Below are 26,500 nucleotides of genomic sequence, written 5' to 3'. Positions count from 1 at the left end.
AATGAGAAACAGTGAGGGACATTGAGAAACAGTGAGAGATAGAGAGAAACAGTGAGAAACTGAGAAATTCTGCTGTTTGGACAGAAGGAGGCAGCGAGAGACAGTAAGGGACAGTGAGATATCTGCTGTTTGAACATTGAGAGACATTGAGAAACATTGAGGGACAAGGTAAAACACTGAGAACCAGTGAGGGACAATGAGAAACAGTGAGAGACAGTAAGAGACAATGAGGGACAGTGATAGACTCCACGTTTTGGACAGTGAGGGACAGTGTTTAACAGTGAGGGACAATGAGAAACTGTGAGAGACAGAGAGAAACAGTGAGGGACAATGAGAGACAGTGAGAAACTGAGAGAGAGTGAAAATGTCCACAAATGAGTTTGTGTGTGTCACACACAGTTGAAATGTGCAGTGTAATTAAATTAAATGGGAGTGTGAGTTCACCCAATGCCAAGTGTAGACTAGAGAAGCTCTGACCGCCATCAGACACTCACAGCAATGTTCCAGCAAGGTTTTCTAGAACCTTCAGAAATAGACTCCTTTTTAATGATCGGCGGGGTCCACGTCTCTAAAACTAATCTGGGATTTAAAGTGTTAAAAGCTGCTGATTCCTAGGCTTCCTAGTATAGGAATACACACCCAGTCTCACACTAACACACACCTACCGATCTTATATTACTGAATAACTCCCAATCCACAGTGTAATATGTCAGACATTTATAACAGTATATTATATTTCAACATATTCCATTTTCATATCCATCTCTGATCCTCAGCACTCAGAGGGGAGTGTGTGTGAAACACTTACAGCAGCAAAAACACCTCAGACATCTGCGCTTTTCCACTTTACTGCACCTGAGTGGAAACCTGGACCTCGTAAGGATAGAAATACACACACACTGTGTCTCTATTACACACACACACATCATTACTTTCCTTTTCCTGTTTTATTTTTCCACTTGAGTGGAAATTTGAGCCTCATGAGGATTTTTTTATTTTCCTCTCTTACACTTCCAGTTTTCTGCACCTCAGAGAAAATTTGGGCCTCATAATATAGCAATACAAACACGAGCACACACTCATTAACTCTCTAACACACATTACTTTTCTTTTCCACTCTTGCACCACAAATAGGATCTCAAGCAGCTCCAGCCCACCCTCATTGCACACACACACACACACACACACACACCCTGCTGTGACCTTCAGAAAGGTCAGCTGTGTGTGTCCAGCATGGGGTGGGATCTCTCAGCTCTCAGAGAGCACCCCCTACTGAGCGACAAATCTCCAGCAGAGTCTGTGTGTGTGGGTTGTGATACTGTGTGATACACTCCGTCATCTTATAGCGCCCCCCACTGAGCGCTGATAGCACTGAGGAATGGGAAGAGGGAGTGGGTGGGTCAATTAAGGCCAGGGCACATTCAACAAAACACCATTTAGCACCTTTCAAAGAGACATTAAAGTGTAAATCTGGAGTCCACCAACCCAAACACTGTGAAACAAGACCCCAGTCAGTTTTCTGTTATCTGCCTGAGTCAGAAACACAGGATAAAACGAGTCGCTCTGATTCTGCTCCGCTTCTGACGTCAAGTGCAGAGACTTTAGAATGGCTCCACCCCCTCGTCTGAGTCTGTCCAATCACAGCACTGGACACGCCCCCTCGTCTGAGTCTGTCCAATCACAGCGCTGGACCCGTGTTTATGTGAGAGCGCAAAGACGAGGTTAAACTCAGAAAAACAGACACAACGAGCGCGGAGAAATAAGAGCACTGAGTAAAAACGGAGAAGAAAGAGAACAGAGTGAAAACGGCTAAAAACCAGAGCTTCTGCTCCTCGCTCCTCACTGCTGTGCGCTCGGGGTCGGGGTGAACAGCGAGCGGCTCATTATCATTTAAAGGAACAGGTGCTGAAAGGCGTTCTGAACAGGGCTGTTTACACAGGGGGAGAACACTGCTGTGGGGTTTGGACCAAAGCAGGTCACAGACGTTTCATTAAGAAACAGAACTGTGGAGAAGAGGGGGAATATGGCACCTTAGATGTAGCCCTGTAACTTTCAGAGCATCTCCTGCCGATGCTGAGCTCTTGGAGTGTTTTCTTTCAGTGGAGTAGTGGGGGAAAGGCGAGAGACAGGGAGTAAATTGGCTCTGATGTGTGTTAGGTGTCTCCATCATCTCTGACACACACACACACACAAACACAAACACACACATTAACACCCAATCATAAGTGGTCTGAAGATGAAAGAGCCAATCAGCAGGTGTGTTAGCTTTCATGTCCGGCCTTTTTCAGGGCTGTGGTAATGACCGGCGCTTGTTAGAGAGGACCACACGCTCCAAGAGTGCCGAGTGGTTTCAGGCCTCAGAAGTCAGCGCTTGAGCCACGTTCCTCAGACATTTTGGGTGCATTTGTGTTGCGTTTTTGTGTGTAATATTATATCTGCGCGTGTGTGTGTGTGTGGAGCTTTTTATTCCGAGTTCCTCCAGAGCTGTGGATTATTTGCTGTAATTCAGCCTCGTGTTTGTGTGTGGAGCTGCTATTTGCCACGAGGAGGATGGGAGAGATGCTCTGAAATTGGATCTGAAAGGGTGTGTGTGTTTGTGTGTGTGTGTGTGTGTGTGTGTGTGTGTGTGTGTGTGTGGCGGCAGCTTTATGGCTGGAGTAAAATGCTGTTACTCAGCTGTGGGCTTGTTATAGAGGTTTTAGCCAAAACACTCACACACACACTCCCTGAGTACATTTGATGCCTTAAAGTTTGTGGACACCCTTTCTAACTTGAAGCTGGTCTAATCCTAACACTCAGCTCCTTTAATCTCATCAGAAAAGCATTTAGAAAGAGTGGAGGAGTACTCCATCATATCCCGAGGTTAATGAGGTTTTTGCTGGTAGCAGGTCCAGACAAAAGATTGCCCGATTCATTAAGTTACCTTTAAACTCTTCATAATATCAGTTATGAACACTAACAACTGTGTGGGCTGGATACTGTTGGTGGGGCAGCTGTTCTCAGAACAGTACACAGTCTAAAATTCCAGTAGCTCTGCTGTGACTGATCCACTCAGTGAGGGTATTGTGTTTTAATTGAGGAGCCACTCCGTTCTCTGTTATTTTCATCTCATCCTGTACAAATCCATCATAGACATCACTGACGTCCTGTGGACATTAGCTTAGATCCCCTCAGAAGACTAATCCCTTCTGAATAGGGCTTTAGTTTAGTGAACAATAGGACTCTCTCTCTCTCTCTCTCTCTCTCTCTCTCTCTCTCTCTCTCTCTCTCTCTCTCTCTCTCCTCTCTCTCTCTCTCTCTCTCTCTCTCTCTCTCTCTCTCTCTCTCTGAGCTGGGTGTTTATCTCGGCACTGAACTGAAGAACTAAACTGAGTTTGAGGACGTCTCGGCCGATCTCTGACACGGCGCCACTCTGAACGTCTGTCTACAGATCCCCTCTTCATTCATCCTTCTCTCTCTCTCTCTCTCTCTCTCTCTTGACCCTGTGTCTGCCCTCTCTACCCTCTTACTTTCTTTTCCCTCTCTGTTCATAATCTCCCTCTTTCTCATACCCCTCACTCTCTTTCTCCTTCCCTTTCCTCTTTATCCCTCGCATTTGTTTACACTGCTACTCTTTCACTCTCTCTGTCTGTATCCCTCCCCTTCCTCTCTCTCTCTCTCTCAAACTCTCAATTTCTCCTTCTTTTATCACTTTCATTCCCATTTCTGCTCATCTTTGACACTCTCCCTCTCTCTACTGTCACTGTCTGTTTGCATCTCTCCTCTTCCTCTTCTTCGCTTTTTCCCTCTCCATCTCTGCGTCACTTTTTCTTTCTTTCTTTCTTTCCCCTTTTTCTACATCTGCCCATTTACTCCCCCCCCCCTCTCTCTCTCTCTCTCTCACTTCTCTCGTGTGTGTGTGTGTGTGTGTTTGTGTGTTTGTGTGTGTGTGTGTGTGTGTGTTTTCCCGGTGGAGTCTCAGGCTGCTCCCTGTGTCTGAACAGTAATTAATTCTTAATTGGAACACTTGTTTATCTTTGTTGTTTGAAGATTCGGATGAGGCGCTGAATTACCCAGCGGGCCGTGCAGCGAGGAGGGGGCGGGGCTTTTCCGCTGCAGCGTTTAACGCAGGTCTGGAGCGTGTTTGTTTATATTACTGAGAGAGAGAGAGAGAGAGGGAGAGGGAGAGAGGGAGGGGGAGGAAGATGCTAAACAGCCGCTGCATTTACAGTGACAGTCTGGTGTTAGTGATGCTGTGTAGTTGCCGTGGAGATGCAGGAAAATACAAACACGTTGCGATTGTGAGCCATAATCACAGCTTCCGTTCCCACTTCCATGCTTCCCGCTCTTCCGCCTCCGCCGTCCTTCCCTTTCCGGCATTTTTCTCCACCTTTTATCACGAGTTCTCGCCTGGAGGAAAGTTTCTGGACACTTCTCTGGCCACTTCTTATGGGGTTTGTCTCTCGTACACTACACTTATAGCTTCTGTACATTTGGGACAGGAATACAGACATTGAAACATTTTCTGTGAGGATTTGATGGTAGACAAGTTAACATTATAGTGCTTTCCACTAAATGGTACCTTTACTAGTCAACTCCACTGAACTCTACTGTACTCCACTGAACTCTATTGAACTCTACTGAACTCTACTGTACTCTGCTGAACTCCACTGAACTCTACTGTCCTCTACTAAACTCTACTGAATTCTACTGTACTCCACTGAACTCTATTGAACTCTACTGAACTCTACTGTACTCTACTAAACTCTACTGAACTCTACTGTACTCCACTGAACTCTACTGTACTCCACTGAACTCTACTGAACTCCACTGCACTCCACTGAACTCTACTGAACTCTACTGCACTCCACTGAACTCTACTGTACTCTACTAAACTCTACTGAACTCTACTGTACTCCACTGAACTCTATTGAACTCTACTGAACTCTACTGTACTCTACTAAACTCTACTGAACTCTACTGTACTCCACTGAACTCTACTGTACTCCACTGCACTCCACTGAACTCTACTGAACTCCACTGCACTCCAATGAACTCTACAGAACTCTACTGTACTCTACTGAACTCTACTGTACTCTACTAAACTCTACTGAAGTCTACTGTATTTCGCTGTACTCCACTGAACTCTACTGGACTCTACTTAACTCCACTGAACTCTACTGTACTCCACTGAACTCCACTGAACTCTACTGTACTCCACTGAACTCTACTGAACTCTACTGATCTCTACTGAACTCCACTGAACTCCACTGAACTCTTCTGAACTCTACTGAACTCCACTGAACTCTACTGTACTCCACTGATATCTACTGAACTCCACTGATCTCTACTGAACTCTACTGATCTCTACTGAACTCCACTGAACTCTTCTGAACTCTACTGAACTCCACTGAACTCTACTGATCTCTACTGAACTCCACTGAACTCTTCTGATCTCTACTGAACTCCACTGAACTCCACTGAACTCTTCTGAACTCTACTGAACTCCACTGAACTCTACTGTACTCCACTGGTATCTACTGAACTCCACTGATCTCTACTGGACTCTACTGAACTCTACTGTACTCCACTGAACTCTTCTGAACTCTACTGAACTATTTTGAACTCTACTGTACTCTACTGAACTCCACTGAACTCTACTGTACTCCACTGAACTTTTCTGAACTCTACTGAACTCTACTGAACTATTTTGAACTCTACTGTACTCTACTGTACTCCGCTGTACTCCACTGAACTCTACTGTACTCCACCGAACTCTGCTGAACTCTACTGTACTCAACTGTACTCCACTGAACTCTACTGAACTCTACTGTACTCCACTGAAGTCTATTGAACTCTACTGAACTCTACTGTACGCTACTGAACTATACTGAACTCTACTGTACTTTACTGAAATTTACTGAACTCTACTGCATTCCACTGAACTGTACTGAACTCTACTGTACTCCACTGAAGTCTATTGAACTCTACTGAACTCTACTGTACTCCACTAAACTCTACTGTACTCTACTGAACTCCACTGAACTCTACTGTACTCCACCGAACTCTGCTGAACTCTACTGTACTCAACTGTACTCCATTGTAATCCACTGAACTCTACTGTACTCCACTGAAGTCTATTGAACTCTACTGAACTCTACTGTACTCTACTGAACTATACTGAACTCTACTGAACTCTACTGTACTCCACTGAAGTCTATTGAACTCTACTGAACTCTACTGTACTCCACTGAACTATACTGAACTCTACTGTACTCTACTGAAATTTACTGAACTCTACTGCATTCCACTGAACTGTACTGGACTCTACTAGACTCTACTAAACTTTGCTGGACTCCACTAAACTCTACTGGACTCTACTAGACACTACTGAACTTTACTGGACTCCACTGAACTTTACTGCACTCCACTGGACTCTACTAAACTTTACTGGACTTTACTGGACTCTACTGAACTTTACTGGACTCTACTGAACTTTACTGGACTCCACTGAACTCTACTGCACTCTACTGGACTCTACTGAACTCTATTGCACTCTACTGAACTTTATTGGACTCAATTGGACTCCACTGAACTAATGGTCTCTACTGAACTCTACAGGACTCTACTCTCTGATTGGTCCCTGGTTGGTTTTCTACTCCCACAGCTCCCCCTTGAAATGTATCTGGTGTCATCTCTAACCCCGTCTCTAAGGGGAACAGTGGGCTTTGGAAACCACAACAACGGCGGTGGTAACGTTAAGCGGTGTTTACTCATGGTGTATTGGCGTGTTGTTGTTGTTTGGGACTGAACACAGCTCCGTCATCAGTTCAGACAGATCAGTAGAGTTTGTTCCTTCCTTGTTGCAGTGTCCAGCTCTCGCTGGATTCTTTTGTCGGCCACCGATCCAAGGAGCGTTTGAACCTCTTCAAAAGACTACGGTGTCATTTTACGAGCTGCCGTCATGAGTCGGATAAAAACAAACGTGATCTCTGCTGCAGCTGGAGATTTTGGGGATCCTCTGCCAGGGCCAAATTCACCTGATGGAGAAGCAGAAGAGCTGAGGAGAGTTGAATCATGTAGAACTGGGGGGAAGATGACTTCTGCTGTTAGTTCTGTACCATACGAGAAAACTGACCGCAGTGAAAGTATTTTAAGTATTTTTCTGTTATCATTCTCCTCTTCACTATTTAATTTTTATCTCTCTTTCTCTCTCTCCCATTTGTTACTTTCCTCCTCTGCTTTCTTCAATTTCTTCTTCCTATTTCCTTCTGTTCCTCTGCTTATATATATTTTCTCTCCCATTTGTTGTCTTCTCTCTCTCTCTCTCTCTCTCTCTCTCTCTCTCATTTTTCTTTCCTTCTCTCTCCTCCCCCTCTCTGTCTCTTTCTGTCTCCCACATCTCTCTCTCCCTCCTGCTCCCTCTCTCTCTCATTACCTCTTTCTATCTCTGTTTCTCTCATTCTTTCTGTCTCCTTCCTTAGGCTTCTCTCTCTCTCTCACTCTCTCTGTGCTCTTCTCTCATTTCCTCTCCTCTTCCTCGTCTCTGCCGCTTCCTCTCATTCCTCCTCCCTCATTAGCTCCCACAGAGAGAGGGATAGAGAAAGAGAGGGATGAGTGTGAGTGTGCTCTATATTTATCAGTTCTGTGGAGGATGTGCGTAATAATGTCGCGTGATGAATGGATGTTTCCCGCGGGTCAGAAAACGAGAAGAAAACAGAGACACTGCTGAAAAAGTCCCTGTGCTCGTACAGTTACAGCCAATCAGACACTAGCTCCTGATTTAGAACCCGCCTACTGACTCCTCCCATAATGTCCAGTTACAGCCAATCAGACATTAGCTCCTGATTTAGGACCGCCCACAGACTCTTCCCATAACATCCAGTTACAGCCAATCAGACACTAGCTCCTGATTTATGACCCGCCCACAGACTCCTCCCATAACGTCCAGTTACAGCCAATCAGACATTAGCTCCTGATTTAGGACCCGCCCACTGACTCCTCCCATAATGTCCAGTTACAGCCAATCAGACATTAGCTCCTGATTTAGGACCGCCCACAGGCTCCTCCCATAATGTCCAGTTACAGCCAATCAGACACTAGCTCCTGATTTAGGACCCGCCCACAGACTCCTCCCATAACGTCCAGTTACAGCCAATCAGACATTAGCTCCTGATTTAGGACCCACCCACTGACTCCTCCCATAATGCTCAGCTGTTTCTTAAATATAACCGATACAGATTGATCCACACAAACCTTTCTGTGTTAATGAAGTACAGCGGGGATACAGCAGTGGGAACCAGCAGCGCCCCCTACAGTTTAGTTCCGCTGTGAGTTCTGTCTCCCCCTGCTGGAGAAACGGGTGGGGATGGTGGGTTTAGTGAGGGATGTTGATTGGTGTACAGAAATTATAATCACTGACCACAGACTATGAGATCTGAATTCACTCATAGAGAGAGAGAGAGAGAGAGAGAGAGAGAGAGAGAGAGAATGAAGAATAAAGAAACAGAGAGAATAAATAAAGAGACAGAGTGAGAGGAGGATGATGGTGTGCAGACGGATGGATAGAGAGGAGAAGAGAGGAGCGGCGGGGCATTCATCTCTCGCTGGAAACTCAAGGCTTCAGTGTCCGACTGCTTTCTGACTCCGGAATGATTCACTTTCATTAGGAACGCCTCCCTCTGTGCCGCTCGCTCCTAATGGAAACCATGGCACACATAAACAACTCATACACACACACACACACACATCGCCTCCCGATCCAAACCCACCCTCCCAGTTCAGGTTGTATGACATGAGGTGCTGCACAGACCCAATGCCAAGAGTCGGCCAGAGGACTGTGGAACAGTGGAACAGTGTTCTCTGGAGAGATGGATCTGCATCCCGTTCTTCTGGGATGAGCTGGAGCACAGAACTAATCACCAATACCAGCTCCACACCTCACTGATGTTTACGTGAAGGCTGAATGCCATCAGACCCTCACAGCGATCTCCTAACATCAAGTGTAATACATTTCTAGAAGATGTTCAAGTAAAGTGCAGAAGAATAACGAGCTGTACTGAGTGCAATGTGTGTGTGTTTGTGTGTACAAGGCATATATAACATTGTGGGGACCTGTTTACACACTCACACTGTGGGGACTTGTCTGCTATCATCTGGTCCCCACAAGGTAATCATTACATTTTCAGATGGGCACAAGTTTTTAACCTATGGAAAGTTAACGGTAAATAAATGTGGGAGCGTAAATGATTAAGTGCTTTGAGTCATTGGGCTACAATGTTTTTTTAAATGATTAATTGAAGTGTAAGGAGTGTTAATTATTTACCATTTGAAATATTCACAGTTTATCTACAGTAATGTTTAAGAGCTCATTTATTTTATTTGAACAATGACTAGGTTTCTTTCTTTTGTTTTTATAACTGCCTTCTGGAATACAAGAGTTGGAGTGTGTGGTGGAAAGAGAAAGAGAAAGAGAAGAGCCAACGAGTGGTTTTTTGACCTCTCATGCCCTTTTTTGGCTAATTTATATCCATGGATATTGTTTAAGAGTCGGAATAACCTTGGAATGGATGTCTCTCTTTGTAGCAATGTGCCTTAGAGAGAAGTAAACAGTTACAAATGTTAAGGATATTTTTCTCTAGTTTTCTCCAGTGGAAGTGGATTTAAAGACAGAGTGGTGACAGCGTTCAGCTAAGGCTTCACACTCACACTGGAAACGTACGGTTTCCACAGTCTCCACAAAATGAACGGATGACTTTGTAATGTCCCCACAATTCACATGTACTGGATTGTGTTTGTATGTGTGTGAGTGCAGTAAAAACACACTGATCTTTCTCGGGTCAGAGTGAAAACAACAGAAACAAACACAACTTCGGTCTGTAGTTGGCTGAAAGGTCAGATCACAGTGACCTGAAGGGTCATAGATCATCAACCACACACACACACACATGGGAGTTTCCAGAGGCAGGGCCTGTTAGACAGTGTCCAATTAAGGCTTTAATGAAGATATTTGCTAACTATACTAAGACGATGAAAAAAAAACAAAAAAACAACTGGAGCCTCTGTGTCACACCTTTACCTCCTCATTTCCATCTTTAACCCCCACACTCTCTCTCTCTCCGAGTCTCTCTCTGTCTCTTTCTCTCACACTCTCTCTCTGTCTCTCTCTCTCTTTCTCTCACACTCTCTCTCTCTCTCTCTCTCTCTCTCTCTCTCTCTCTCTCTCTCTCTCTCTCTCTCTCTCTCTCTCTCCGAGTCTCTCTCTCCCTCTCTGTCTCTCTCTCTCTCTCTCTCTCTCTCTCTCTCTCTCTCCGAGTCTCTCTCTCCGAGTCTCTCCCTCTCTCTCTCTCTCTCTCTCTCTCTCTCTCTGTCTCTCTCTCTCTTTCTCTCTCTCTCTTTCTCTCACACTCTCTCTCTCTCTCTCTCTCTCTCTCTCTCCGAGTCTCTCTCTCTCTCTATCTCTCTCTCTCTCTCTCTCTCTCTCTCTCTCTCTCTCTCTCTCTCTCTCTCTCTCTCTCTTTCTCTCCGGAGTTCTTCAAAGGAAGACTGACTGCACGGAAATTTGGTGCTGAAATGGAATTGTGTGTGTGTGTGTGTGTCTGAAAGTGTTGTGTATGTGAAGTTTTATAGAAACACACTTTAACCCATCCCCCGAGACACACCCCACCTCCTGCCATTATCCTGTGTCTGGAGAGCGGATCCCGTCCGGATTTTTCTCGACTGCAGGCTGTGCTCCTCAGCATCTGGGTTTGGGGCAGAGACAGAGACAGTGTTTAGTGGAACTCCAGAACCCCGTTCCACAATGAGGTATCATTCAGTCCATCCTTTCGTGTCTTACACTGGACTCTGATCTGCTCCTCTGACCGTACACAGACGAGGGGGGTGTCCCTCCGCAGCCGACCAATCAGAGCCAATGAGAGCCAATCAGAGTCTGTGTTGCCCACTGTTAGCGACTGAAGTGTCTGGTTCGACAGAGGGCTTTAAAATGTCAGATCAGATTATCTTTAAACCAATCAGTTATCGGCACGGCTTCTAGCTCCGCCCACCGGGTCCGGATGAGCACGCTGGGTTCCCCAGCACCGAGGAGGTCCAGATTCAGCTCGGGTCTCCTCTGTGGTTCTCTGTCAGTAGCAGCACTGAGAACTCTCCTCATTCTGTGCTGTCTTCTTTTTTTCTTTCTTTCTTTCTTTCTTTCTTTCTTTCTTTCTTTCTTTCACCACCCCCTTCATTCTCTTTCTCTCATTTTCATCTCTCTCTCTCTCTCTCACACACACACTCTTTCTCTCTGTTTCTTTTATTTGTCTTCCTTCTGTTTTAATTCTTCTTCACCTGGTTTCACCCCTTCCACTGCATTAAAAGCATTTAAATTATTGTCTCTATCGTTCTGAGTGTATGCCTTATGTGTTTGTGTGTGTGTGTGTGTGTGTGTGAAGGTCTTTCCCGTGCAGTTTTTAATGGATTTGCGGTAAATCAGTGCTAAAGTGCCTTCGTTAATTCACCCCTAACCGATGGAGAGGCGAGCAACAGGGAAAAAGAGGAGGATGAAAGAGTAAACGGTGCAGAACGGCTTCAGATCATCACGAACTGAAAGAAGAGGAGTTATTAATCTCTGGGGGTATTTAATGGGGGAGATTAATTATGTTTTATCCCAGTGGTACAGCGATGAGCGCGTGATCAGAGCCGCTGCGCTTCTGTAACCCGCCTGCTGGGGGCGCTGTGAGGAGAGGGATAGTTATTTACTCCTGGAAATAAACACCACAGGATGTTTACAGTGCCTCTGGAAGCATGTGCTGTGTGATTTAGTTGTAATAATATTAATACAAACAATACAAATGTAATACAATATAAAACTTGTACAATTATCATTAAATCAAGAATAATTTACCCATGATCCTCTGAGAGCTTGTTCTTGAGGCCGGTGAAGAGTCTTGAGCCGCTCTAATGTTGACCCAAGGCTCGATGAAATTGGGCGGCTGAGCTTCTGATGTGCTTACACGAGATCGTTTAGTATACCTGCTAATAAGTGCTAATTCCTAGCATGTGGGGAGCATGTCGGTGCTAAGGTTAATTAGCTCCACACGCTTAGCGTGGGTTCCTCATCTTTATTTGACTCTGAGTCTGACCCCGGAGCCGTGGAGGTGGGGATTATAGCCTTGTGGAGGGTTATTAGCCTGGTTTTGACGCGCGACTCTTGCTAGAGAGACTTTATAAAGGAGGAGGAGACGTGTCCCTTGATGGTAAACGAATGGAGAAATGCCCATGTCTCTAAATAAGGGCTGTGTCCCAATTGCACACTTGATATTAATTCTAACTAGGCAAGACCAGATTAGTTTATTTATAGATCACCTTTAACATGCAAGAGCAATTCAGAGTGATTTACAGAGTCAAAAGAAACAGTAAAAACATAAAAGGCATTTAAAACAATTGAAATAGTGCAATAAAAAAACTAGTGTGTGTCTGTGTTGCCCTTTGAAGGACTGGCGCCCCCTCCAGGGTGTATTCCTGCCTTGCGCCCAATAATTCCAAGTAGGCTCTGGACCCACGGCGACCCTGAACTAGATAAGGGTTACAGATAATGAATGAATGGGTGTTTGAGTGTGTAGTGTGTCACAAGTGTCAAAGCTGAGTTCACTAAACATTCCCCAGTGCACACTTAGACCCAGTCGATGCTTGAATACGGTAACGATGGACACAAATGTCCCACAATCCAATGGGAATTTAAAAAGGAGGAACTCCTCACACCTGGAAAGTGTTGCCTTTGTTCCAAATAGTGCCCTACTCCCTACATCACACATCACAGAATATAAAACAAATCTGCACTCAGACAGCGGACTAAAACGAGAGGGACGTGAAGCGTGTATCGAAAATAAATAGTTTTATAATCTGACACACAGTGCACTATTTTACTGCAGAATCCGTTATTTATGACCTACACTGTGCACCACTTTCACCCTTTCAACAAAATGGTGGAAAGTTTCCCAGCAGCAGTTCATCACGTCCTTCATAAGAAACGGTGTCGTGGGTTAATATTTTGTAGCCTGCTGAACTCACACTTTTAAGATGAGTACAGAGTGTGTTCTCTGTAGAATTAGTGTGCAGTTCACAAGCCTCTGTCACTGTGGTGGTGATTTATATTTTTTGTGTGTGTCACTTGAGCTAAAGATTAAAAACGCCGCTGTAGCGTTTAGTTTTGAGCCTTGACTCATTCAGAGAAAAAGTTTGTGTTTTGTATGTGAATGTGCACCTGTTTTCTGTTTGTATCCTGTTGTTTTTAAAGTTTTTTTTGTGCATGTGTTTTTCCGTGTACACCATGTGTTGGCTCTGTGTTTTCTGTGTGTTTTCTCGTGGTTTGAAAGCAAACTGCTCTGTAATTGGACCCCGTTGAGTTCTGTGTCCTGTGTTTTCCCGCAGCTGAGAGCTGTAAAGAATTAATCTTTAGTAAAGTGTCCTCCTCTGTGGGTTTTACGACTGTTCACCTCATCATAAAGGAGGAGACAGGTGACTTGATAAATGAAGGGGGAAGCTCGTAGCGCGTGGCATGGCCATGGTTTACAGGGAAAGGCTTGCCTTTGGAGGAAAAAGAAAACAAGAAGTGGGGCTGAGAGGAGCATGTTTAATAATCTCTCTTGTGATTGTTTGGGCAGTGAACGCAGGTCCAGACGCGGTGTTAAATCTGAGGGTTGACTGACATTTAACACATGATCTCGGTTCCCAGTGACAAGAGCCTGGTGTCGTACCGAGGAGCACCCAGACTTCTGTGATATAAAGACGCTGGTGTTGTGGGCTGTGGAAGCACAGTGTGGTGGTACACCAGCAGGCCGTGTTTGCTCGGTGCTGTCTGTGTGTTGTGAAAGCTGATTATTGTGTAATTGGACCCTGCTCAGTTCAGTAACCCGTGTTTCCCCGCAGCCGAGGTGTAAAAAAATCCCGGGGAAAAGAAAACAGCGTCGTCCTCAGCGGGTTTCCTGGCTGTTCACCTCTTCATTCTTCGGTTCTGAGTACATTGATGCATTATTCAAAAGGCAGGCCTTCACACTCTTTATTTAAATGGCATATTTCATATTGAAGGGTCATTAATTTCTCCTATTTATGACAGCACCGCTGCTATGATTTTTTTCATTTAATTTTTTATACAAATGTCAGCTTATTAATTTAACTTGTCAGTCCCATTGAGAGGTGAAGTAATTGCCTTCCATTTGAATAAAAAAAAAAAAACAGACCTTTTTAAAACATTTTAACAATGGCTTTAACAATGATTTTGTAACTAATCCATCAATTATCTCGACCCCGAGGCCTTTCCTTTTTTTTCAGCAATTCAATTACCCCCAAAATCCCCCCACAGAATCTCACCAAATCGACTGGCCGGGAGCTGGACTCATTCCATTAGCATTTGATTGTGTTAAAGGGCCTGGTATCGCAGTATTGACGCAGTGTCCTGAAACGCTGCTGTTATGTAACGGAGCTGATGTTTTTGTCCAGAATCGTTATTATTCCTCACCCACAGGGAGCTGAGGTTAAGTGCCTTTGCTCCAAAAAACAAGCTGTAATCAGCTGAGATCAAACTCACAATGAATTGGTTCAAAGCCTAGTTGGGTGGCCACTGGGAGACCTACACATGTCCAGGGGTAATAGGCTCTGAGTCAGAGTCGAAGAATAAGTCACTGGGATGCAATTCCGAGTTGAGCCACAAACAACATGAATTCAAGACCAAGTCATGAGTCATGGGGATGTGAGATTAAATCGAGTCTGGGGTCTCAGTCATGTTCACGGTTACCCTTTCAGTCTGTGTGCTATAACTGATTATTAATGATTAGTGAACTCTTCTTCTAAAGTGGTACCAGCTCTTATTTCTCTGATAAATAACATAAAACGTGTGCACAGTGCTGTATACATCCAGCTGAGTGTAGGGAAGTGTGTTTGAGTCAATGCTCCAGTACAAGACAGGAATCTGAGCCACGTCAGAGTCACATCATGAGTCACATGACGATCCTGATGCCAGTCACTGGAGCGCGAGTCAGATCCCAGTCCCATGTCAGTGGAGTAAGAGTCTGGGTCGAGCGGCATGTGACTGGGATGTGAATTCACCTTGATTCATGGATCAGATACAAATCAAACTCAAGTCGTCGGAATTCAAGTGTCGAATCACTAGAACGAGTCAGAGTCGAGTCATAATGGATGAGTCATTTTTTTGTCAGTCCATTAGTTAATCCCTGACCAGAAAATGACTTTAAGTTTTGCATGGTGTTATATTTTCCCAGCTTTCCCGTCCTGTAGATTTTTCCCACATTTTTCAGTCTTCTGAAACTTCGGAATGATTTTTTTGCAGCTTTTCCAGATGTTTCAGGTTTCCCCAGCTATTTCTGCCTCATATAGTGTTTTTCCACCACATGGAACCTACTCGACTCGACTCTTTTGCTTTTCCACTTGCCAAATCTGGTCCCGGTCCTGGAACCGGGTACTTTCCCAGTCCCTGTTTGCGCCGGGTTCCATTCCCCCGAGGGGTTTTTGAAGAGGTTCAAGTACTCCTTGGGTCGGTGGCTGAGGAAAATTTCTAGCGAAACCCGACCATGTGACACCAATCTGTGAGAATTGGGGTGGAGCCGTGTTCAGTCCAAAAAACAACAACAAACAACATGTGAATACACAATGAGTAAACAGCGCTTGATGTTACCACTTCATCACCACTTGTTACCACTTGTTGTGGATTCCAAAGTCTGCAATTCCTGTTAGAGACGGGGAATTCGCAGGGAGCTGATCTAGTTGAAAATCAGCAAGCTTTAAGTGAGCCGAGCCGTGTGGAGCCGTGCCGAGCTGTGCCGAGCCGCGTGGAGCCGTGTGGAGCCGGACCCATGCACTGAAAAAGCACCAATAGTTTGTATCAATTCCTGACTTTTCCTGTCTTCTAGTCTACGTTTTTTTCCAGGCATTCTCATCTTCAGTCTTCTCTTAATTCCTCAAACTTCAAGATGACTTCATCAAGCTTTTATACCTGGCATTATTTTATTGATATTATATTTTTTACCTTGTCCTTCCATTAGTCTGCAGTTTCTTTCCCTACATTTTCTTTTCTGCAGCAAACACCCCGTCCCTCCCCCACCTTCTGGACTTAAACCATTTTCTAGTCCATATTTTTTTCATTCACTCTTAAAAATAAAGGTGCTACAAAAGGTTCTATGAGTGAAGCTGAGGAAGAACCACTTCTTCACTACGTTTAAATGGGTAAAGAACCTCAGGATGGAGTGAGGTGTTTTTAAATGTTTCAAAGGTTCTTCACACATCTCTTTAAAAACATGGTTCTTCTATGGCGTCGCTCAAAGAACCCATTGTAGCACCTTTATTTTTAAGTGTTTCCACCTCTCCCAGATTTTCCCAACTATTCCAGCCTCCCAGACTTTTCCTGCCTTTCAGCCTGAACTTTTCCAGCCCCTGTCTGTTGTACATTCCCAGCTTTTAAAGCCGTTTGGTGTATGATCCAGTAAAGGTAAATATTTTGATAAATCTGATCATTTCTTGGAAGCACAAATCTCCTGGAATCTGGAATTCCAGTTTGACAGGAAATGATGGTGTGTGATTTGACACACGGGTCTGAGGAGTATGGAGGGAGTCTGAGCTGATGTTTACGAGAGGAAGTGAACCCGAGTGGATTTGTGGACCATCGCAGGGTCCGATGCGTTATTGATCGGATGTTTGCCGGCTCCCGGGAGGCGGATTAATTCCGTGTTTTGGTCGTGTTTCGGCTCCGTCAGGGCTTTGCTTCACTTCCCTTCACACCCGCTGATTTATCGCCTGCTTTGTGTTTGTTTTCCGAGGCGTGGCGGCGTATCCACTGCGGCCGCAAGTTCCTTTGCTTTTAATTACGATCATCTTTTATTTATCAGCAGTTTAACATTCTCCACTATGGAATCCCAGGCTGATTTCCACTGGAACAGTTTCATTTGAAAAGTAAAACACCCCTGGCTGAATTTCAGAGTGAATTAATAACATTAATTTATTAACATTAACTACCATTAAATATACCACTCTGTTTCTACACGCACTGTCCACTCTCTCAGCTCCACTGACCACACAGCTCTACATTTACAGACTGTAGTCCTCCTGTTGCTCTGCATACTTAATCATCCCCCTTCCCCCTTGTTCCTCAGTGCTCAGGACCCCCACAGAGCAGGTGTGATGTGGTGGTGGATCATTCTCAGCGCTGCAGTGACACTGACGTGGTGGTGGTGTGTTAGTGTGTGTTGTGCTGGTGTAGAGTGGATCAGACACAGCAGTGCTGCTGGAGTTTTTAAACCCTGTGTCCACTCTCTGTCCACTCTGTGAGATGCTCCTCCCTTGTAGGTCCACCTTGTAGATGTAAAGTCGCTCACAGTGTGTGTCGCTCGTCCTCTAGTCCTTCATCAGTGAAACAGGACGCTGTCGGCTGGATGTTTTTGGTCGGTGGACTGTTCTCAGTCCAGACATTGAGGGGTTTAAAAACTCCAGCAGCACTGCTGTGTCTGATCCACTCTACACCAGCACAACAAACACTAACACACCACCACCACGTCAGTGTCACTGCAGCGCTGAGAATGATCCACCACCACATCACACCTGCTCTGTGGGGGTCCTGAGCGCTGAGGAACAGGGGGGAAGGGGGATAACAAAGTATGCAGAGCAACAGGTGGACCACAGTCTGTAATTGTAGGGCTGCAGAGTGTATACACACATATTTATGTGTGTGTGTGTAAGTAAATGTATGAATCTCATAAACCTGGTATTTCGCCCACCTCAGCAAGATTACAGGGGACATCGTCATGGCGACGGGGCTCGTAATCCCGCAGCTAATTCACTCCCAAACAAAAGCAATGAAAACACACTCTTCTTTACATCCAGAACTAATCACTGTAATGTAACCCAGCGTCCGCGAGGAGGGGGTTCTGCAGACAGCCGGACCCTTATTTACGGGGGATAAACTCTGCGGCTGTTTATGGTCTGGCTTTCTTTCCTTCTCCGAGCTCATCTGATTCCTCTCTTCCACCCCACGCTTTATTTAATGTGGAAACACAGGCCGTAAATAAAGACTGAGGTAGTGAATGATTTCGGACACTACCTCATGCAGGGTTTTACTACAATGCAGTGGATTATGGGTAATTTTTGTGGGGCATTTTGTGATTGTTGTCCACTGTGTTTTCTGAACCCAATAACAATGCAGTGTGACTACAGCTCAGTGTGGAACACAGCGCTAGGCTGCGATTTTCTGCCGCTTGCGTTTTTACGATCAAACTTGAGCCAATCAGATGAGTGTCATTAACCAGACCATGTTTATTAATTAGTATTAAAGCCCCACCCTTCACACACACACACACACACACACTTGTAATCATACAAACACACAATCACACACACAGATTTTTGTGACTAATTGTGAATAATCAAATCAAATGATTGATTACTGTGCTTCATTGTGTTGATTATAGGGTGATTATCACTGATTAATTATTAATAATTATTAACAGATTTGTGGATTTGAAAAAAAAATCACAAAAAACACTTTCAAATCCATTCAGGCTCCGGGGCGTCATGTGTGTGTGTGTGTGTGTGTGTGTGTGGGGTGGGGGTGTTATTTTATGGCTGGTGTTTCTTTCTTTCTCCGATCTCATCTGATCCCCCTCTCCCATCCAGGCCTTTATTTAAGGTGGAAACACAGGCCATAAATCACTGTGTTGTAGTGGAGTGGCTGGCTGATGTATCTGGGCCTCTATAGGAGCAGAGAGAGAGTATCTGTCTCTCTCTCTGTGTGTGTGTGTGTGTGTGTGTGTGTGTGTGAGAGAGAGAGAGAGAGAGAGAGAGAGAGAGAGAGCATAATTGGATAACAGGCGGAGTGAAGAAGAAAGAAAGAAAGAGAGAAAGAGTGGAGAAGAAAGAAAGGAGGAAGGGAAGAAGGGACCAGTGACTGTGACAGGCCCTCAGAGACAGCGCCACCTTAAATTAGCATAAGCCGCGGCGCGCTAATGTGACGTGTGATTGGCCGGGAACATCGCGCCATCGAAGAATCATGCAAATACAAAGAGTATTCACTCGGGATGAAAAATGTGCCTGACTTTCTAGATCGTGTGTGTGTGTGTGTGTGAGAGAGAGAGAGAGAGAGGGAGAGGGAAAGAGCGAGATATGTTGGTGTTTTTTTTCTCTTGAATGTTATTTTGTGTGTATCTGTGTGTGTGTGTGTGTGTTGATGTGCAGGTCTTTTTGTGTGTGTGATAAACTGTGTGTCTGTATCTGATTGTGTTTGATTGAATGTGTGTGTCTGTCCTGTCTTGTTCATGTGACTGTGTGTATTTATCTACATATTGTTGCTGTCCAATTATAGGCATTCATTCATTATCCAGTTTAGGGTCGAGATGGGTCCAGAGCCTACACGGAATCACTGGGCGCAAGGCAGGAACACATCCTGGAGGGGGCGTCAGTCCTTCACAGGGCGACACGCACTCACACATTCACTCACACACTCACACCTACGGACACTTTTGAGTCTCCAATCCACCTACCAACGTGTGTTTTTGGAGCGGGAGGAAACCAGATCACCTGAAGGAAACCCATGCAGACACAGAGAGAACACACCACACTTCTCACAGACAGTCACCTGGAGGAAACCCACACAGACACAGAGAGAACACACCACACTCCTCACAGACAGTCACCCGGACTAAACCCACGCAGACACAGAGAGAACACACCACACTCCTCACAGACAGTCACCCGGACTAAACCCACGCAGACACAGGGAACACACCAACTCCTCACAGACAGTCACCTGGAGGAAACCCACACAGACACAGGGAGAACACACCACACTCCTCACAGACAGTCACCCGGAGGAAACCCACGCAGACACAGGGAGAACACACCTAATTGGCAACGGTAGCACACACCTTTTATGCCAGTTATCGTCATACACTCACTGTTTGTAAAGTTATCTGTAAGCATTCTGAGATGGACTCAGACTGTGTGGATTCTGACCCAGTTGTGGACATAGTCCAGACTCCGCGGTGGCTTCTGATGCTGCTGTTAGCTTCGCAAACACACCGAGACATAGAGTAAATCGTCTCAATCTGACTCCTCACCAAACTCTTGCTTTGAATGAGCTCAGAAGCTGTTTATAGTGTTTTTTTTGTGGCTCTGTGAGCTGAGAGGGGAAGTTGGCAGTGGCCAAGCAGCGGAGCGTGCTGAGGGTGGCCTGCTCAAAAACAGAACTGCACACAGAAAAAACAAGGCAAAAAAATCAACACCAACAGGCGAAGAATCCCAGGCCTGAAAGCTTTGGCAGCGAGAAATAAAACACTCTGGTTTCTCTTCAAGTCTCAAACCCACTCACTCTCTCTCTCTCTCTCTCTCTCTCTCTCTCTCTCTCTCTCTCTCTCTCTCTCTCTCTCTCTCTTCCCTAACCGTTTTACTCTCCCCCAACTCGCTACGGAAAGCCGGCGGTACGAGTGACATAATAATAAGCGGTGGCTCATGCCAAAGTTACGCAATTCTGAGGAGGAGAATTAAAAACAACAACAAAAAATCTTGGGTGGTTCAGTCTTCTCCCTCTCTGTCATACAGCACTATCTCTTTGTGTTAATCTAATTACTGAATTGGTCTCGCGTAGGCCACAGAGACGCTTCTGATCCTAATGACACTGTTGAATCTGCGTGGCCCCGACGCTGAAGGAGCGCTGCCTTTTTCCCTGTGTTTCTCACATTTTTCAGAAATGTTCATGGCCTCAGCAAAGAAAACACTTCTAACACATGTCATTGTGAACTTTCTTTAAAAAAAAGATCGAAAACCATGGAAACGTGTTTTTCCTGAAGAAGATGCAGCTGAAGTGATGCTAAGGAGTTGGTGGAAATTCCAGGCAGATGCTAAACTCAATGATTTTGCTAAATGCTTGCTATGATGCTATTTCATTTCTGGTAGTTACTATGGTGTTAGATGCTATGGCAGTTGCTGTGGTATTTCTACTGGTTGCTATGCTGTTGCTAGATAACATTTGCTATAGTATTTCAGGTGATTGCTATGACAGTTGCTATGGTATTTCAGGTGGTTGCTATGACACTTGCTTATTTATTTCTGGTAGGCGCTATGGAGTTGCTAGATAGTTGTTATGGCAGTCGCTGTGGTATTTCAGGTGGTTGCTATGACAGTTGCTATGGTATTTCAGGTGGTTGCTATGACACTTGCTTATTTATTTCTGGTAGGCGCTATGGAGCTGCTAGATAGTTGTTATGGCAGTCGCTGTGGTATTTTAGTGGTTGCTATGCTGTTGTGAGGTGCTTGCTATGATAGATGCTATTGTATTTCTGGAATGAATGAATTGCACGGTAAAAATACTACATACTGTTGCTTTAAATAGCAGAACTCACTTGTTGTACAGGGTGTCCACAAATGTGTGGACAAGTAGTGTGTTTGTGTTTATATGTCTAGTTTTAGTCACACGTTAAGCCTTGATTAGTCTCGGCGTAAACAAAACAAAACCCGCTCTTGTGTCTCCAGCCCTCACACTGCACACGTCTGGGCTTTGTTTAAAGATCTTCTGCTGTAGCCCATATTTGACGAAGCATATTAATAATGGAACGGGACAAGCATGAAATACTGGGCTGGAATGAAAGGAGGAGGGTTTCTCTTTCTTTCTTTTCTCTTTCGCTCCTCGTGCCAGAGGAGTGTGAAATTTATTAGCAGAATGGTTTAAAGAGATTAGCCATATGACGTCATGGATATTAATTTGGCTTCATTCATGTCGAGTGGGAGAGTGAGAGCGAGGGGGGGTGGGGGCTGCAGCTGTGCCTCTTGACACTGAAGAGTGTGTTTGTGTGCACTTTTTTATTTCTGTATTTGTGTGTGTGTGTGTGTGTGTGTGTGTGTGTGTGTGTGTGTGTGTTTGCATGTATGAATGCATGTCTGTGTTTGTATGTGAGTGTTGGGGCATATTTGTGTGTTTGCCTCTCTCTTTCTCTCTCTCTCTCTCTCTCTCTCTCTCTCTCTCTCTCTCTCTCTCTCTCTCTCTCTCTCTCTCTCTCTGTGTGTGTTTGTGTGTATGTGTTCTAGGGACCAGAATCTGTTCACATTGTGCGGGCTTGTCATCCTTTGTGTATAAATGTCTCTGTAATGTAAAACATTACATTTCTATATGAAATAAAGCTTGAAGTTCAGGGCTAGGGTCAGGGTAAGGGTCACGGTGAGTGTTAGGCGATAATCAAGGTTAAAATAAGTTTAGGTTTAGGTTATTAAAATAAGGTTAAAATAAGGACCAAAATAAGTTTACACACTCACACTATGGAGGCGTTTCTTCCTTGTGGGAACAACCAGCTGGTCCCCACAATTTCCTGAATGGAAGCCCATGTAAAGTCCCCACAATTCACAGATGCAAGCTTGTGCATATGTGTGTGTGTGTGTGTGTGTGTGTGTGTGTGTGTGTGTGTGCAGAAATCCTCAGAATTAGGAGCTGTTCCATGTGTGTTTCGTTTATGAAGCTGATGTCACCAACACAAATCTGCTCCATGTTTTCATTTCTCTTTTTTAAAGCATTTTATATCGGTTTACTTTGGTTTTTCCGGTTTGCTGTGAGTGTGTGTGTGTGTGTGTGTGTGTGTGTGTGTGTGTGTGTGGATCTGTACAGCAGGAGAAGAGGTACACACTGCATTATGTAATCATGTTATGGTGTAAAACTCTGTTTTATTCCCCTCAGAGCTGTGCTCATTTTCCTGCAGCTCCTGGAAAATCCTGTAGTGAATACTGTATTTTGTGTAGCGTGTCATAAACGTGTCCTGTGGTGTGCAGTGTATTCATGTAGCTCAAATATATATATATATATATATATATATATATATATATACATTGTAAAAAAAAACAGTGAACGTTCATTGAACCTGTCTATGCTTCATGGAGATTGTTCAGCACATGGGGGCATCCATGTGTAAATGAGTTTGTTATACAGTCTCTCATCCAGGCCAATAGGTGTCAGTGTAACATCTGAGTCACATCGTGAAGAGGAATCCCTCAGGAAAATGGTTGCTTGCTTCTTTAAAGTTGTGCTGCAGAGTAAGGTATGTTTATTATGTGGTATGAAAGAATGAAATTAAAATACAGGACACAATACAAAAGAAACCAAAACAGTAAAAAAAACAAAAAAACAACACAACAACAAACACATAAAATCCATTATGGTGCCTGAGCGTCTTACAACAATTATCCATTCCACCTTAAATGGTGCAGCAGTTCCAATCTGGAGCTTAATCTTATTAATAGAATGGGCCATTCCACCTTAAATGATGTGGCAGGTGAAGTCTGAGGTTAAGCTAACTATAAAAAGATTTTACGTTCCCTTAAATGGTGCAGTATTTAAATTCTGATGCTTAACTGACTTAATACAACAGTCTGTTCCACATTAAACGGTCCAATACCCTTTCTACCAGAACTGTCCACTCCACCTTAAATAGTGAAACTACATTCTGAAGCCTAAACTTATGGATAAAATCATACCACCTTAAGTAATGCAGCAGTTTCATTCTGGTACCTGAGCTTTTTTGTAGAGCAGTGCAATCCACTTTAAATGAGGTACTGATTAAATTTTGCCACAGCTTCTCTTTTGCTGAATTCTGTGTTCAGAAGAGAATGTGGTGTTTTAAAGGTGGTATGGAGCAGGATGTGGAGTATTTTAAAGGTGGTATGGAGCTGGATGTGGAGTGTTTTAAAGGTGGTATGGAGTAGGATGTGGAGTGTTTAAGGTGGTATGGAGCAGGATGTGGACTGTTTAAGGTGGTGTGGAGTGTTTTAAAGGTGGTATGGAGCAGGATGTGGTGTTTAAAGGTGGTGCGGAGCAGGATGTGAGGTGTTATAAAGGTGGTATGGAGCAGGATGTGGAGTGTTTAAGGTGGTATGGAGCAGGATGTGGTGTATAAAGGTAGTATGGAGCAGGATGTGGAGTGTTTAAGATGGTATGAAGCAGGATGTGGTGTTTAAAGGTGGTATGGAGCAGGATGTGGTGTTTAAAGGTGGTATGGAGCTGGATGTGGAGTGTTTAAAAGGTGGTACGGAGCAGGATGTGGTGTTTAAAGGTGGTTTGAAGCAGGATGTGGTGTTTAAAGGTGGTATGGAGCAGGTTGAGGAGTGTTTAAGGTGGTACAAAGCAGGATGTAGTGTTTAAAGGTGGTATGGAGCAGGATGTGGTGTTTAAAGGTGGTATGGAGCTGGATGTGGAGTGTTTAAAAGGTGGTACGGAGCAGGATGTGGTGTTTAAAGGTGGTTTGAAGCAGGATGTGGTGTTTAAAGGTGGTATGGAGCAGGTTGAGGAGTGTTTAAGGTGGTACAAAGCAGGATGTAGTGTTTAAAGGTGGTATGGGGCAGGATGTGGAGTGTTTAAGGTGGTACAGAGCAGGATGTGATGTTTAAAGGTGGTATGGAGAAGGATATAATGTGTTTAAGGTGGTACGGAGCAAGATGAGGTGTTTAAAGGTGGTATGGAGCTGGATGTGGAGTGTTTTAAAGGTGTTACAGAGCAGGATGTGGTGTTTGAAGGTGGTATGGAGCAGGATGTGGAGTGTTTAAAGTGGTACGAAGCAGGATGTGGTGTTTAAAGGTGGTATGGAGAAGGATGTGGTGTTTAAATGTGGTATGGAGAAGGATGTGGTGTTTAAAGGTGGTATGGAGCAGGATGTGGTGTTTAAAGGTGGTATGGAGCAGGTTGAGGAGTGTTTAAGGTGGTACAGGGCAGGATGTGGTGTTTAAAGGTGATCTGGAGCAGGATGTGGTGTTTAAAGGTGGTATGGAGCTGGATGTGCAGTGTTTTAAAGGTGGTACAGAGCAGGATGTGGTGTTTAAAGGTGGTATGGAGAAGGATATGATGTGTTTAAGGTGGTACGGAGCAGGATGTGGTGTTTAAAGGTGGTATGGAGCTGGATGTGGAGTGTTTTAAAGGTGGTACAGAGCAGGATGTGGTGTTTGAAGGTGGTATGGAGCAGGATGTGGAGTGTTTAAGGTGGTACAGAGCAGGATGTGGTGTTTAAAGGTGGTATGGAGCAGGATGTGGAGTGTTTAAGGTGGTACGGAGCAGGATGTGGTGTTTAAAGGCAGTATGCAGCAGGTTGTGGTGTTTAAGGTGCTACGGCGCAGGATGTGGTGTTTAAAGGTGGTATGGAGCAGGATGTGGAGTGTTTAAGGTGGTATGGAGCAGGATGTGGAGTGTTTAAGGTGGTATGGAGCAGGATGTGGAGTGTTTAAGGTGGTATGGAGCAGGATGTAGTGTTTAAGGTGGTACAGAGCAGGATGTGGTGTTTAAAGGTGGTATGGAGCAGGATGTGGAGTGTTTAAGGTGGTACGGAGCAGGATGTGGTGTTTAAAGGCAGTATGCAGCAGGTTGTGGTGTTTAAGGTGCTACGGCGCAGGATGTGGTGTTTAAAGGTGGTATGGAGCAGGATGTGGAGTGTTTAAGGTGGTATGGAGCAGGATGTGGAGTGTTTAAGGTGGTATGGAGCAGGATGTGGAGTGTTTAAGGTGGTATGGAGCAGGATGTGGTGTTTAAAGGTGGTATGGAGTAGGATGTGGTGTTTTATTTTCTGTCGTGTAAAAGTTTCAAACAGAAACCGTGAAATATTTTACTCCTTCTACAAGAGCATATTTTGCATTATTTAATTAAGATTATTTTCAGTCCAATTGTTTTTGCCTGAAAACAAAAGAAGCATGTGTCCTGTGGCTAAAACCTGTTCAAGCTGCAAACTATGGAGGTGTACGATGTGTTCATATAAACTTCTATAGAAGAAAGTGATGCTGTTTTTTTACGCTTTTTCTCCCCTGTGGCTCACTGCAGTGTCCCTCATGTCTCTCTCTCTCTCTCTCATCTGTTTCTCCCTCTGTTTGCATCCCTTACACTCTTACACCTCTCTACTCTCTCTATCCTCCGTCCTTCCTGTTTTACTTTTTGTCTCTTTCTCAGGGAAAGAGTGAGAGAAAGAGAGTTAAGAGTGTAGTAGTAACCCTAGGCTGTGGTGTTATAGAGGTGTATGTGGTGGTGTGTGTTGTGGGGAGGGTCTGGGTGTGTGCTACTGCTCCGTCATTCAGATGCTGGCCTTAGTGTATTCAATTTAGTAAAAATGTTTTAATTTTCAGGGTTTAGTGTTTCAGCTCCTCTTCTTTCTGCTGGAGAGGCTTTCAACAAACAGACTGTAGCACACACAAAAAGAGGAATTAATCTCTGCCAGACGACAGCTGCATCTCAATCACACACACACACACACACAGTAATTACTGTAACACTCACTGTTTTATATCTTCAGTAAAAAAGTCATCACACAAAAAAACTGTCTAGACCCATCTCTCTCTGTCTCCCTCACTCTCTATCACTCCCTTTCTTGTTTTCCTCTCGTTCTCTCTGTCTATCTATCTATCTTTCTATCTATCTCCACCTTCTTACAATAACAACAACCACATCAATACTTCCACTACTAACATTAACACAGCTCCACACATTTAGAGGAGAACACTGGTGCTGCATTCACTCGGCAGGTGAAAGTGG

At 44.5% G+C, this 26,500-nt stretch overlaps 1 protein-coding gene across 2 annotated transcripts in view; it reads left to right on the top strand.

The window, feature by feature from the left end:
• LOC136677302 (transmembrane protein 132C-like) overlaps nucleotides 1–26,500 on the top strand; it is a 356,167-nt gene that overhangs the window by 285,793 nt on the left and 43,874 nt on the right. Inside the window, exon 1 of one of the 2 annotated variants that reach the window (XM_066654806.1) lies at nucleotides 22,930–23,036. The exons of the other annotated variant lie outside the window; for it this stretch is intronic. Coding sequence (XP_066510903.1) covers nucleotides 22,998–23,036 — 39 coding nt within the window. The 5' untranslated portion in view covers nucleotides 22,930–22,997. Of the gene's footprint in view, nucleotides 1–22,929; nucleotides 23,037–26,500 lie in introns of those variants that run through there. 2 annotated transcript variants of the gene reach the window in all.

This window comes from Hoplias malabaricus, chromosome X2 (genome assembly GCF_029633855.1).
Source record: "Hoplias malabaricus isolate fHopMal1 chromosome X2, fHopMal1.hap1, whole genome shotgun sequence".
In the NCBI taxonomy this organism is placed as follows: domain Eukaryota; kingdom Metazoa; phylum Chordata; class Actinopteri; order Characiformes; family Erythrinidae; genus Hoplias; species Hoplias malabaricus.
Note: the sequence above shows the minus strand (reverse complement) of the source record. Positions and strands in the feature narration are given on the sequence as shown.